Below are 15,940 nucleotides of genomic sequence, written 5' to 3' on the forward strand. Positions count from 1 at the left end.
TGGGGGCAATGCTTGTCCACACGAGCTTGCTACCTTGGCATCAAAGATCTCACTTCTTTTGATTCTTGGGTTATATTGCAACTGTGTTGATTTATCCTCTAACTAGATTGATCCCAGAACCCCAAGTTATGCCACAGCACCACGCCGGGCACTTGTTAAAATGCAGATTCTATGGGGCCTAGGAGGGGACATTTCTATCCAGGAGCCAGACGGGGCCTGGGCCTGGCTTGAAGACCTTTGTTTTGAAGAACGTGGAGTCAGCGAGTTGATGAGGAACAAGGACGAGCTCATTTGAGGAAAAAACGGAAGGAAGCACTTGAAACTGGGTTTCGTTTCACTCCCAAACTGCAGTCCACAGAAGCATTTCCCTCAAATAACTTGAAAAACTTTATGAATCGTGTTTAAGTTTTTTACTCTCCAAATGTAATACAATTCTTCAGCTACAACAGGAATAATGAGACAAAATGGTTCTGAAAAGTACAATAGAAAAATATTGTTCACTGGTTTATTTTTCCAAATGAGCATCAGGCTATTTACAAATACGCAGATCTCCAATGATGTGTATTAAAATGGCAAATCTATCACTGTTTGAAATCTAAATGAAAAAAAAATTTTATTAAGGCACATTTGATCTGAGAATTTAAAAAACTAACTTTCTGGTATAATGACAGATTCATTTCACTTTTGTCCCCAAAACACATGAGCACCAAAATTGTCAAAGAACACTTAATATTTAGTAAAACAGTAAGGAATATAAAAATTAAGGAGGGGAAAAAGCGTTTCCAAAAGGAAATCTTTGGAGATCGGTTTACTGCAAATATAACAGACTAAACACACTCCCGATACACATAAATAATACTAACAGGTACTCAAGAAATGGCAGAGCTCTGAACAACAGATATTAAATAAATTAAAGGTATTTCAGATACAAAGGATAAAACAAAACAGTAATGAAATAATGAAAACCATCTCCACCCACATAACACAGACAGGATGAAAGGAACAAAACTAAATGCATTTTTCCCCAATGTTTTGATTGGGGGGTGTGTGTGTGTTTCAGTTTGTGTACATCAGATTTATTGTAATAATTCACCTTTGTCACTCTAAGCCTTAATATTTTACCCTTTAAAGAGAAGAGTCAAGAAGAGAAAATGCCAAATCCTTCTTGAAATTTAATTCCAGGTCTATTTAGGCCGAACGAACTACCACGAAAACAGCCACATATCTCACTGTGCTTTCTTCACACCCCTTGCTTTAAAACCTACATGGCCAGCTGGGCTTGGTGGCCCACCCCAAGCACTCTGGGAGGCCCAGGTGGGTGGACTGCCTGAGGTCAGGAGTTCGCGACCAGCATGGCCAACATGGTGAAACCCCGTCTCTACTAAAAATACAAAAAACTAGCCGGGTGTGGTGGTGTGCGCCTGTAATCCCAGTTACTCGGGAGGCAAAGGCAGGGGAATTGCTTGAACCAGGGAAGTGGAGGTTAAAGTGAGACAAGATCGCGCCACTGCACTCCAGCCTGGGTGACAGAGCGAGACTCTGTCTCAAAAAAAGAACAAAACAAACAAAAAACCTACGTGGCCATGCTGAGCAGAGTACCATTGAGGGGAAATGATCAACTCTGGAAAGCTCTCCTGAAGACAATATGATGAAACAGCTATTATCACATTTCCTTATCTTACAACTGGAACATGAAATGGCTTTAAAACAATTGTAAAAAAAAAAAACACACACAAAAGGTAGAATCTGTGGAATGTTAACAATCACAACAGAACATTTACCAGAGTTACAGTGTTTTGTTAAAATAATACTTTGCAGGAATGTTCACGTTTTCTGCCATAGGACTGGAGCCAAGGGTCTCAAAAGATAACATTTTTTAAAAAAAGTTTTGTTCCTCAGGTACAATTCAAGTCAAAGTTAAGCAGGTCTGCTACATAATGTTCAGCAAGAGGATGTGTTCAAAGGCAAACATTGATCACATTCTTGTTCAGAAAGCTCAATCTTAAAGGAGTCCTATGTAAGAAAACCACTTGTAAAATATATCCTTGTATACGGACTTCAAAAACTGATCATACAAAAAATTTTTGAAAAATAAATTAGATAATTAAAAACGTCTTTTCCAGCAAAGCTGGACATCAGGCTGTCCTCACTGAGCCATTATTATTGCTGCTTTTACTGTAACTTGGATCATTTTTTTCTAGCCACATCTCAGCCAGCTGCTGTGTGGACCCATAGGTCGATGCTTTGGACCCCAAGCACATTTTGTACTGTTTGGGGTCAAGATTGGGATCACAGAAGACAGGATGGTGGACGTGGACTACTCCTACGTCCTGGCTCCTAAACGTCTTCAAACCTGCCTGGACAACCTTGTTGAAAAGGTCCACATCCTCCAGCCCCCAGCCTTGGATGGAAACATCAAAACCACCCACTCGGACAAGATCTCCCTTATAAATACACGTGATGCCAAACCCATAGTTTCTCCAGAAGCCAGTTTTCTGAGTAAAGGCAAAATGGTTGTCACTGGGAACCTTCCCACTATAAACAATCTTTGGGTCATACTGGCTGAAGATGATTGGAAAATATATTTGTTGGCCCAGAACTGTATTTGCTCGACATCGCTGAAGGAATTCCGTAGTAAACACGAGGTCGACGTCGCAGAAGAAGAGCAAGGATTCATTGTTAAACTGGGAAGATCCTACTTCCAGGGCCAGAGCTCTTGAAAACTCTCCAGACACAGGCAGTATCTGCATGTCGGCTTTCGGGTACTTAACTCGGTAATCTCGCATCAGTTCAACTTGTTTGGCCTTGTCAGGGTTGGAGTCAGAATTGAAAAGCAGAACCACGAGCTTGACGTTCTGATTGGGGATAAGACACGTCTTCTCAAAGTTTCCCATAAATCTCACAAACATGTCGAAACGCCCAGACAAAGGAATCAGTATGTTTATCTTTTTATCTTTGGGTTCTTTGTGCTCACTCTTCGACCCAGGGAGCTGAAAGGGGACAAGCTTCTTCAGGGAGTTTGAGAGAAAAGACAAGGATCCAGATTCCTGATTGATTCTCTTGGCCAACTCCTGTGCATCCAGCTCCTCATGCTCCACAAACTGGATTTTGCTGAAAGTCTGCTGTAAATACGCATGCCTCCTCACAGGGACCGTCATTTTCTTCCCTTTGTGCTTTTTGTACAGAAGCAGCAGGTCCAGGATGTACTCAGCCCCATACATGGGGTTCACCCGGCGGTAGCCGTACTGGATCTCCTTGAAGTCAATGATGCGCCCTCTGGTCTTGGCGTTGGCATTGATCATCTCCATGACCTGCATGACAATGTCATCCAAGGCTTCCCTCTGAGCGGAGTCCATTCCTCTTCGAGGGGGCTGGCCGTCAACTGCCGAATACAAGTATTTTCCAGTCAGAAACTCCCATTCCAGAATCTCCTCCCGCTGGCGGGGCTGAAACCTCATGAAGGAAGGAGGGATTCCCAGCTGGAGGTCCTCTTTATGAATTTCTGTGTTGCTGTATTTGCTCATCAGGACAATTTCACGGTGCAGCTGTATTGTGCGATGGCGGAGCTCGGCTATTTTGCGGCTCAGCATGTAGCTGTGGAGCCTGTACTGGTAGGGTGGGTTTTTGTTGGGGTGTAATGTGATAGCTTGGTGAATTTTACTGTTATGGAGATCTCTAATGTACCCCTTTTTGTTCTGCTCATAATTCTCATAAAAAAGCTGCTGCATCTGTTACGGGAAAAAAAAGAGACCACAAATTTAGTACTGTATGATTGAGTGCTAGCACATGCTTAAGAAAATGCAAATATTAGAAATGTTTCTGAATGGACCACAGCACACAAAAGGCCCTAGATAAGGCTCAATCAACGGCAGTCCAACGTGGTTAGAAGAATTCACAGATAGAAACTACTTAAGGAAATAAGGATTAATAACCAAAGTTGGCCAATATACTTTTACAGGCAAACAGAACTATGAAAAAGTTGTCCCATAATGAAAACGTATAAAATTGAGATCACAGCGCACCACAGGAGCACGCCTGAAAGATAATGCCACCCCCATCCTACTATGCCTGTGAAAGGGACCCACAGAGTCATGTGTCCCTGGCTGAAGACCTGAATAGCAGACCCTGTGGCTTCTATCTATGGGAATAAACTTCCTCCTGAGAGCCAGAGAACTCCAGACAAACAACCTGAGCGAAGGAGTACCCTGCTTCCAGGGAGCTAAGGGAAAGGAAAGCCAATCAGAGGCAGGAGGCAGCCTGGCCCTGCGAGGATGCTGATCAGAGGCAAGAGGAGGCCTGGCCCTGCAAGGACGCTGTAGGGATGAAACAAGGCTCTGTGAAGTCTCTGGAAGCAAGCACATGCTGAAAACCCTCTTCACGCTGCTGGCCTCCCTGTGTACGAGGAAGGTACCCCTCTCCCAGGTCTTCTGTGGAGGCAGGAGTGGGCCTGCTTGCTCAGCATGGGGTCTCCGGCACCAGCACGGAGCTTGGTGCCTGGGGGATCAGAAAATGCTGGCAGATGGGAAACATGCAGGACGCACAGGGCTCACCATTCCACCAACTCTGCCTCCGCCCCGTGGCGCAGGTTTTGGGACAGCACAGGCTTACGGGCCATCAGCCAAAATGGGTTCCCTCAAGTTAGAAAGGGAATGTGCCTAATGCCTCAGTACATCCGGGCAAGGAGATGAACATTTTTACAAAGCATGTTGGAATGCAGAATAACAGTTTGCAAAAAATGTTCAGTGAAAGCATTTGAGGTTGGTATCTGGTAAATTAGTCCTGTTTCCTTCAAGTGCATGGTTGTTTTTTGTTCATATTGTTAAATACTAACTCGTGGTAAGGGATGATACGCATTCTGGCTGACTGGTTTATTTGCCTCTGGACAATCATATGCTGACTTTTTCCTGAGCCACTGCAACTACCATTAATAGTAGAGAAATATAAATGGGCACTTTTATATCTTATTTCTTTTTCTCATAAGGTAAAAAGAAAACAGGGAGCCGGCATGCCTGGCAGGCCCCGCACAGAGCTGGGGTCTGAGGACCTTTACCTCCTGGGCACCCGTAAGTCCGGTCTTAGAGCAAGAATTAGAGCGGAATTACAGGTCCTCCAAAGTGCCGCCGCTGTTTCCAACTTTCCTTCCCACACCGCTTATGCTCCCCACGTGGGAGGTGCACGCGTGGACTCACCACTGAAATCGCTGCCACACTGTGGTACACTTTTCCAATTAATCAGAAAAGGTGGTCAGGTTTTCTACGGGGGTAGGAAGCAGGGCCTCCCTGGGCTAGGAGGAGAAACTTCGACCCTGACCCCCAGGCAGCACACAGGGCACACTTTACGTGGAATTTTACATGCCCCTTCTGCTACCTACTATCAACTACAGGAAAGCAAATCTCAAACTCTCCTTTTAAATAAACTGAAGCAAAGAAGTAACCTGGGGCCTGCTGAGAGAAGGCAGTAAGCGACTGGCGCCGGGACTCCTTCAAGCCCTGATGGGTGGGCCAGATACAAACAACATGAAGATAAAGCCCTGCCACAAGGCTTGGATGAACCGCGTTAACTTATCTCTTTTTACTTTGCTCCTTCTGTGGGTCACAACAAAAGAAGCCTTATGAACTCCCTGCCCAAAGCATCCTTACTGTTCACTTTCTAGCTGGGCTGATTCTTGGGTACAAATGGCAGGGCTACAAGGTGGCAAATGTAATGTGAGGACTCAAAGAGAAGAAAGGTTTAGAAAGATTCTTTGCAGGCTCTAAAACCTTGAAGCAAATACAGTCATTTTACAATCCTGTTGGGGCACTCGGGGGCACGGCAGTTACAAGGACCTGCTATGGTGCCTCAGAAGATGCTCCCAGGGTCTGGGAAGCCATGCTTCCTGTTTCACCAAGGCCAGCCTTTGTAACGTGACTTAAGTAACTGTGCAGGCCACCAGACCCCACCGCTGACTCCACCTGAGGATCTCATGGTAAGGAAGGCTCTACCATGGCAGAGAACTCACAAACCCACATGCCGCCTAACTGAGAGCTAGCACAATCATGACTGTCTGCTATATGATAAAAAGCTAGATAACAATTCTGGCAGAGATTCTATATATATTTGTTTCAAGTATATATTGTTTCCATTTCATCTGCTCATAATTTCCAAATTCTTAACAATGAACATGAAGAACCATAATATTGTTTGTGGAAGGTCTCTCCATTTCCAAGAGTGTAACACACATTAATTTGGCCTTACAAGCTGTCTTCTACAGTGAGGTAAGAACAGTCTGAAGCATGTGCTGTTCCTTCTTTGCCCTGCAGGAAGCTCGTGCTGCCAATCCCATCTCCCCATGTATCTCCGACCCTTCTCTCTCCAGCCCCACTGGGTCATGCCACAGCTTCCCCGTGGGTCTGCTTGCAGAATTCTGTTCCTCCCTCAACAGTGCTTCAAGACAGTAGCACAGAGGTATTCTTAGAACACACACTGGAGACTTATGGCTGATAGCACAGAGGTATTCTTAGAACACACACTGGAGACCTATGGCTGATAGCACAGAGGTATTCTTAGAACACACACTGGAGACTTATGGCTGAACAGGAGTGGTGGAACTCACATGATTTTCTCCTCTCTTCCCAAATACAGTGGATCCTTGAACAACGTGGGGGTTAGAAGTGCTGACTCCTCGTGCAGTCAAAAACCCATGTATGGGTTTTGACTCCTAAAAAACGTAACTACTAATAGCCTACTGTTGACTGGAAGTCTTACCAATAACAATCAATAACACATCTTTTGCATGATGTGTGAATTATATACTGCATTCTTACAATAAAGGAAGCTAGAGAAAAGAAAATGTTATTAAGAAAATGGCATGGAAGAGTAAATACACTTACAACACTGTATTTATTAATACTGTGAGTTTACATCGTCTGTTTACAAGATCAATCGTCTGCATCTGAAATGGATGGGCAATTGCAGCTGCAGACCTCAATCTACAGTACCCAGCAAGCAATTCATCTTTTTCTTGTAATGTCATGACTTTTCTGTTTCTTGGGAGCCACTTCAGCATGGTTAGTGGTACTTCATGTGGGTCCCATGGTGTTACTCGAGGTTCACGGTATTGCACTAAATCTGATGAAAAATACAAGAACTGCAAGAGATTGCTTTTTACTGCAATATGCAATTTTCTGGAGCGATGAACTGTTCAGTGGGGATGATTAGTGTCACCCAGCATTTCAAGCCTATATTTGTCAACACCTGAGCTCACACAGTGGCAACAGGAGGTAGCTATGAAGTCACTACGGGAGTAGAGTACGTACTACAGTTGTTTTATACAGTTATGATTGAATGCTGCATCTTAGTCCTCTGGGTTTACTTCCTTGATAAATACATAACCCTGAAGTTTAGTTTTTCCAGAAATTACACCCAAGCACAAGCTGGTGAGGCACAAGTCTGATAATGGGGAAATGGAAACTGGGGGACTTGAGCAGGACCCTGCCCTCATATCCCACTTGCCTCCCAGAAAACTTACCCCACTCCCCACCCCACGCAGGACCCTGCCCTCATATCCCACTTGCGTCCCAGAAAACTTACCCTACTCCCCACCCCAAGCAGGAAACAGGAATAGTCTTTTCTGGATCAACTGAACAGTACCATAGATACCTAGAGTCTCCAACAAAAACATCAACCAAAAAGCTGGATCATTACAGCAAAGACACTAGTTTTAAAAGCCTCTGCTACACAGCTTCTGGTCAGCTTCTCAATGCTTCACTCTTAAATGAGAATCAACAGTCAAGGGTTCCAAATGGGAATGATGAAAACAAAACAAAACAAAAGTAAAAACCTTGGTGGAAAAGACACAACGCAGTGAACAGAAGAAAAACTCAACAACAAAAACAAAAAGCTACAATATAGTCAAAGGGAAGACAGTGCATCCGTGCAACCAAAACAGAATACGATAAACATGAAAATCAGAGGAAAAAACCCTTGAAACCAAACACAGAACAGCAAAACAAAGGAGTAGAGTTTGAAGATAAAGCTGAAGAAATCCCTAGAAGATCATAACGATAAAAAAAACAGACAACAGGAGAGAAAAGTATTCATTCTAGGAACAAAAAGCACATAGGAGGGACAACAACAATATAAAAAAAAGGATCCAGAATTAAGGGAGTCAGGTGCCTGGGTTAAACTCTAAAGTATCCAGTATAAAAAGTACAGTATAAAAGTATCCAGTATAAAAACTACAGGAAAAAGCAATCTAAAAATTTCCAAAGAGGAAGAAAAAGGGCATATACAAATAATCAGAAATGGAAATGACACCGGACACAGATACCATCACTGGAAGCTGAAGAACAATGCCTTCAAAAGCGGGAGGAGTGGAAAATTACTCTCAGTGTAGAATTCTCTTCCCAAACTAACTATCCATCAAGTGAGAAGAGCGAAAGATGCTCAGATACTCAGGACTCCATTTTACCTTGCATTCATTCCTTCCCAGGAAGCTACTGAAGGATATATTCCTCTAAAGCGAGGAAAGAAAGCTGTAAAGAAGATGACAGGATCCAGGAAACTAGACACATGGGCCAGAATGACCATGCAAGGAGGTACCACATGGACAGCCCTGCAGCAGCTGCGGGAACACGTGCAAATGGGGGAGGGTGTGGGTGCTCACTGCCTCCATCTCCAGAGTCCAGCTCAGAGCTTGATACATCGAATTCATAACAAGTGAGGCCTTTAAACAGAGCAAGTATGGAGAAATTGTTGAATGACATCAATACAGAAGGAAACAGCTGATGAGGACAGACATGATATGTTACACATGGTAAACGGCATACAAGGATAAGGCTGGGCTCCTCTGGCCAGGATGTGTTTTAAAATGCAAAAATCAGTAGCATATTTAAAGAGAAAATATATACTACTCTGGAGGGATGATGTAGTGGTCACCTTTTTTAACTCCCTAGACCAAATATGACTGGCACACTTTATTCCTAGCCGTCCACACCCCACACAGAGAGGGCGGGCCCCCATGGGAGGCCTCTACGTGACTGATTACTTCTCACACACCCACTAGGACAACACGTCCCCACACATTTTCAGGAATCCATTTCACAAAATGTTTTAGAAGCTGCCTATGGTTGTTACTTTCACAGAGTCTGTGTGCAAAGGGGGTAAACATGGAGAAAAGTATTGACTAACAGGCTGGTAGAAGCTGTAAAACAGACTGAGGGTTTTAACTACAGTGAAAGTTGCTCTAAGTACCTTCTGGCTAAACTCTAAAAATTTGAAATAAATGTGATATATATATATATAAATTTTTTTTTTTTTTTTTTTTTTGAGACAGGGTCTCCTTCTGTCATCCAGGCTGGAGTGCAGTGGTGTGATCTCAGCTCACTGCAACCTCCACCTCCCAGGGAGCTGGAACTACAGGTGTGCACCACCACATACAGCTAATTTTTGTATTTTTTTTGTAGAGAGGGGTTTCACCAGGTTGCCCAGGCTGGTCTTGAACTCCTGGTTTCAAGCAATCTGCTTGCCTCAGCCTTCCAAAGTCCTGGGATTACAGACATGAGCCACCGAGCCCGGCCATTTTCTCTTTTTAATGAAAAAGAAATCTGTTGTAAGATAAAAAGGTGTGTGTGAGTGGTGCGCATGCACATATGCTTGGGGGAGGGAGCACCTGACAGAAAGTGAACTTAAAGCCAAGTCTATGCCCAGACTGGCTGGTGGGCCCCTGCTCTGTCCCAGAGGATTTACTTTTATTAATTTATTATTTATTAATGTTGCTACGGTATATAAACAATTCAAAGAAGTTCCTACCTGACAGACTGGGTGGAACACATATCTGTAATGATCTCTAAAAAAATCTGAACTGACGTCAAGGAAATAGCTCCCTTTCTAAGAGGCTGATGCGGGTTTAAGCAACAGGTGAGCAAACATTCTGTCACAGGTAAGGATGAGTACCTCCACCTTAACCAAGACCGCCCCAGATGGGCTTCAGGTGGTGCCCTTCAGCCAATTTCTGCACAAAGCCTTGTCATAAACGGCTTTGGTGTAGAGGTAGGGAAACATTTTCTTGTTACCCTCAGTGTGTGGAATGGGAGACAGACAGGCAGAAATCAAATACGCTGTCTTTAGAGCTCTTTAAGAACAGGAAATGTGAAGTATAAAGCAAAGCAAAAATGTCAATGAGATATTAAAGCCAGGTTAGGAAAGAAATTCATACATCATCTGTGATTTCTGAATGGAGCAGGAAGGAAAACCTAGGGAAGCCCTGACCGGCCCCACCAGGCTCCAGGGCCATGGGGCCTCCAGGCCAGCCCTTGCTCTGAGTGTGGATGCCCTCCATCCCCCTTCCCTGTGAACACCCTCCACGGAGCACCCTCCATCCCCCTTCCCTGTGAAAACACCCTCCACGGAGCACCCTCCATCCCCCTTCCCGGTGAAAACACCCTCCACGGAGCACCCTCCATCCCCCTTTCCCACCTTCCCAGGTGCCCCTCCCATGTGACCACATCAACAGATCTCAGTGCTTCTGGATGGAGTCTTGGCCTCTGTGGCACTGCTGCCATTTGTACTCAACTTTGGAATCCTCTGCAATGTTCTCCTCAAAATATCTTTTTTTTTTTTTTTTTTTTTTTTTACCTCACCAAGTTTCTAGTTTCTCTGCTGTGATTTGGGTTTTCCCTACTTCCTACCTTTCATTTTCTTTGAGGATGCCTATCTAAGAGGCATGCTGCGGGTGAGATGAAACTGAATCATTTTGCTCTAGGCACATGAGAAATGGTGGTCATTAAGCGTTTAACACCTACATCTCCAACCATCTTCCTGCTTTCCCTCATATTATGGGCTACATCACTGCTCACCACCAGAATGCCATTAACTAGGAAAGACGCAGGTAACATTTAATTACTGAGCTCCAGGCAATTTCCTCCATTCAACAGGAAATTGTTGAAGTCCCTGACCCTTAAGTAGTATAGTCAGGCTGGGCATGGTGGCTCACGCCTGTAATCCCAGCAATTCGGGAGGCCGAGACGGGTGTATTAATTATTGAGCTCAGGAGTTCCAGACCAGTCTGGGCAACATGGTCAAACCTTGTCTCTACCAAAAAAAAAAAAAAAAAAAAAAAAAAAAGCCAGGGATGGTGGCACATGCCTGAGGTCCCAGCTACTTGGGAGGCTGAGGTGGGAGAATCACTTGAGTCTGGGAGGCGGAGGTTGCAGTGAGCCGAGATCGTGCCACTGCACTCCAGCCTGGGTGACAAAGTGAGACCCTGTCTCAAAAAAATAAATAAATAAATAAAACGTATCGTCACATGACTAAATTGCAATTTTCTTGTAACAGAAATAAAGCTACTATTTCTCTGGAAGAAAGTTTAGAATATAACAATTTCAAGAATAAAGCTGTAAGACCTTGGACAAGCTACTTGAATTGGTCGAGTCTCAAGTTTTCTCATTTATAAAATGACTGGGCTGGGCAAGGTGGCTCACGCCTGTTAACCTCAGCACTTTATGGGGCTGAGGCGGGAGGTTGCTTGAGCCCAGGGATTCAAGATGAGCTTGGGCAACATGGTGAGATCCTATCTCTACAAATAACTTAAAAATTAGCCAGACGTGGTGGCACATGCCTGAGGTCCCAGCTACTCAGGAGGCTGAGGGGGGAGGATCACGAGCCTGGGAGGTTGAGGCCGCAGTGAGCCATGATCACACTACCGCACTCCAGCCTAGGTGACAGAGCAAGACCCTGTCAAAAAAACAAAAAACAAAAAACAAAAAGACCCACAAAAAAGTGACTGCATTGTACTAGACAGAGGATCCGTCAAGGTAAAGAATTCAAAGATCTTATGTGACCATGTCAGAACGAGCCACAAATCCTCTAAAGCCCCGCTCTGACATTCTTCTGCTCACCTACTCCTGATATGGCTGAAGCTGCAGCAATATCTTCATTGACTAAAACTATATTTGAAGCATTAAAGGGTAATACCACATCCCTATTAATTGTTTCCTGTGAAAATTAATCTCCAACTCTTCTATAAAATTAGTTAAAAATATGAGATTCTTAACAGTTCATTTTAGCAGCTCCAGGAGTAACAAAGTAATGACATTTTTGTTATAAAGAATATTTTGGGCCGGGCCAGTGGCTCACGCCTGTAATCCCAGCACTTTGGAAGGCCAAGGCAGGCAGATCACTTGAGGTCAGGAGTTTGAGACAAGCCTGGGCAATGTGGCGAAACACTGTTCCTACTAAAATTACAAAAATTAGCCGGGTGTGGTGGCGTGTGCCTGTAGTCCCAGCTACTCCGGAGGCTGAGGTGTGAGAATCTCTTGAACCTGGGAAGCGGAGGCTGTGGTGAGCCGAGATGGCACTACTGCACTCCAGCCTGGGCGACAGAGCAGGACTCCATCTCAAAAAAGAAAACAAACAAACAAACAAACAAAAAACTCCAGAATATTTTGAATAGTACCAAATTCAAAATTTAAGAGGATTTTATTATCATAAGATATTTCAATAATCTATAATTTGGCACACCACTTAGAAGAATATTATAAAACAGAAAGTTAGAAGTACTGCAGAAGAAAACACAAGTCAATATAGACAGGTTAATTTAATAATCACAAGAGTATTCCTTGCTTAAAAAAAACTCAGTAAAGAAACCTTAAGATGCTTATAGTGGCACTGATGACTTCATTTAATTTCCACTGTCCATGAAACAACTCTTAATCTTTGTTATAAAAAGTGCCTCCATATCCTTCAACTCCAGCAAAGCCATCTCCCTTCCTGTGAGATGTTTCAGGGCCCTGCGTCATCCTCCAGTGAATCTGAGAGGGGCTAATACCAAGGTCACGCTATTCCCAGGAACTTCTAGCCCAGCTGGGAATAACCATCAACTACCCATATCTAATCTTTGGTTAACAAATACCTTCCACAGTCTTCATTAGCAAATGTCCTTCTTGTCTTCTGCAAGGAGAGCCAACATTCTCATTAAGTCCTCGTTCTTCCTGTTAACTGTTTACATGACTGTCCTTCAGCACATACACGTTCAGCCTCAGCTACAGACCGTCACTGCTACAGAGCAACAACTTCCCATTCGGACTTAGGCAGTGTTTCAATTTATACAGAGAAGCGGTTTTCTCACCCTTTTGTCCTGAAAAGTGGTTCAAAGAAAGTAAGCGTTGTCTAAATGTCAAGAGACCGTAACTGCTGGTAGCCAGAGTCACAAGTTTTTAAACATTTAAATTACATTCTCATATGCTTCTAGGTAGGCTCTACAGGTAACTTAATGTCCCAAGCAGGACCTTTTGAGATGAAAGAGTGGGTCTGTTAATAATCAGGCCGAGACCACCAGCATAAACTGGGCCTGTCCAGACTCTCAGGACATATGGTTATCCTACCGTCCCTACTAGGTCTTTCCTAATTAGTTTTGTGTAGGCTTTGCCAATTTTCATCTAATTAAGTTCAAGGATTACGTTTTTGTATTTTAAAGACTCCATTCAAAAAACTAAAATTGTCATGGAAATTAAGCTGGGACTTTAGTGGTAAAAAAAAAAAAAAAAATGAGAATTATTATGAATGAGTCCTGAATGGTTAGTGACTAATTCTGAAACCTAAACACCTTTTAGAGAAGCCTGACTCATTTCAAAATAATTGAGAATTAAGCTTAGCAAAGTAAAACAAAAGCTGTTGATAGTAATTTAAGGCTTCTGCATAAGACTATAAGTAAAGTGATAAAACTGAAACAATAGATTTTGCAAGTGAACATTCCATGTCTAAATAATCAGCAGAGACCGTGGCAGGAGACCCTTATCTGCAGTCCGAAAACTATCTAAACTCCCATGTCTTCCCTTCACAAACATCTGATCTGGGGCAATCAGTTGAGTGCACCAGGCATCACCTTAACAAAAACAAAAATAAAGTGGCAGACGTGGCAGCATTATGCAGGATGAATCCATGCAGAACCATCTTTAAATGGATAAAGTCCTGTGCACATGTGGCACTCAATATTTACTGAACACTCCTGTGAAAGGCGCTGTACCAGGCAGTGAAAGCCCAAATGTCACGTACAAAGAAGAAACAAGCGCGAACACAAGATAGAGCCGGTGAGCGTGGCGTTAACAGGCCCAGCTCGGGCCTGCCACGAAGTGGCTAGCAGGCTTCTCTCCAAAGGTGTTTCTAAAACCCGGCTCACCCAAGTACCAGGTATGGCCCTCTGACCTCCACACCTGTGCTTCTCTCAACACCCTCTTCACTCCAGTCAACACGGACCACACACCAACGTCACACATGACCCAACGTATCTCTATGTGAGAACATGATATAAGCTCTAGTCTAGGGGACTGCCAAAGCACAAACTAAATCAAAAATAAAATTTAAAACAAACTTACAGGGACAAGGTGGCTGTAAGCCAGAAGGGATGGAGCTCAGGGGGACCAGGACCTGCCACACAGACCCAGTGCAGCCAGGTTTAAAGGGAAGCTAGAAATTCAGCTGTTCTGTGTCAAGTCTAACTGAAGTGCTGGCAACCAGTTCAAGTGAGAGAGAAAGGGAAAGGGACAGAGAAAAGGAAGAGAGAAAAAAGAAATACAAGCCAAAGTATATCTGTGGGTTGAATATGACCTACAGATTCACTTCCTTCTAGGATATTTTTTCATCTACACCTTTTCGTAGAATCTTATTTGACATAAAGACATTCAACGCCGTGTTAACGTATAGCATTTAATGAAGTAATGTCTTACTTTAAAAAACCCAACCACCCCCACCACCACCTAAAGACTGAAGCAGCGCTGGGACAGTGGAGGCCTGGTGAGTGGGGACAGCACGGTGGCACTGTGGGCGGGGGGCAGGCCAGCGCGGGGAACAAGGGCTCCCACAGCCCCGCTCCACCACTCGAGTCCTCGGAGGAAAAGCAACTGCTCTAGAAGCCCCGGGGACAACCCAGCTTTGGGTCATGCATTACACTCAGAACTGTCAGTGTTTCTGTCATTTACACAGTGTTGAGTGGGGTGGGGGTTAAATGCCACAGGTTTGGACCCTAGGTTTTGAGCACGACCCCTGTGAGGCTGAAGACTCCATGTCTGCCAGCTCCAGTTCATATGAAGTCTGAGGGGGGACTCTCACTTGACACCTACCTCACAAAGGCACCATTCTGAAAGTTTTTTCAAAAAAGAGGGTAAGAAAAACACTGGAGAGGGGACTGAGGGAAGAAGAGGGAGTGGGTTTGTTTTTCTGGGGAAGGGTATGTGGGGAAGGGAAGCTAGTAAAGCTTTAAATTCCATAGTGTCAAATTCTCAGGGAAGCAATATGGACAGTTTTCAGAGCACAGGCAACCAACAAAAGCAATCCCACGGAGAAGTGACAGGCTTTTCAACCGTTGGGGCTGGAACAACTGGACATCCAAATGCAGGAAGATGACACGAGACACAGACCTTACCCTTCACAGGATCACAGGCCTAAATGCAAAAGGCAAAACTACAAAACTGCTAAAGAAAACAGAGGAGAAAATCTAGATGACCTTGGGTTTGGTGATGACTTTCTAGACACAACACCAAAGACACACTCCATGTAAGAACTGATAAACTGGACTTAATTAAAGTTAAAAACTTCTGCTCTGCAAAAGACACTGCCAAGAGAACGAGAAGACAAGTCACAGACTGAGAGAAAATATTCACAGACTTATTAAGACTTATTTAAAATATACAAAGAACTTCTTAACTCAAAAATACGAAAACAACCCAATTAAAAAGTGGCAAAAGGCTTTAACAAGCACCTTGCCAAAGTTATACAGATGGCAAAAAAAAGCATGTGAAAGTCATCATATGTCATTAGGGAGATGCAAATTCAAACAACGAGATGCCACTACACACCTATTAGAAGGGCCGAAAGGAGTGACGCGAAATGCTGGTGAGGAAGTGGAACAAGAAGAACTCTCACTCACTGCCAGTGAGAATGCAAAATGGTACAGGCACTTAGGGAG

General features: G+C 43.9%; 1 protein-coding gene across 1 annotated transcript in view; it reads right to left on the reverse strand.

Annotated features, from left to right (window-relative positions):
• Nucleotides 1-395: 395 nt before the first annotated feature.
• CHSY1 (chondroitin sulfate synthase 1) overlaps nt 396-15,940 on the reverse strand; it is a 76,111-nt gene continuing 60,566 nt past the window's right edge. The window contains exon 3 of the mRNA XM_054449973.2: nt 396-3,728. Within this exon, the coding sequence (XP_054305948.1) occupies nt 2,136-3,728 (1,593 nt within the window). The 3' untranslated portion in view covers nt 396-2,135. The remainder of the gene's footprint in view (nt 3,729-15,940) is intronic.

The sequence above is a fragment of the Pongo pygmaeus genome, chromosome 16, assembly GCF_028885625.2.
Source record: "Pongo pygmaeus isolate AG05252 chromosome 16, NHGRI_mPonPyg2-v2.0_pri, whole genome shotgun sequence".
Classification (NCBI taxonomy): Eukaryota; Metazoa; Chordata; class Mammalia; order Primates; family Hominidae; genus Pongo; species Pongo pygmaeus.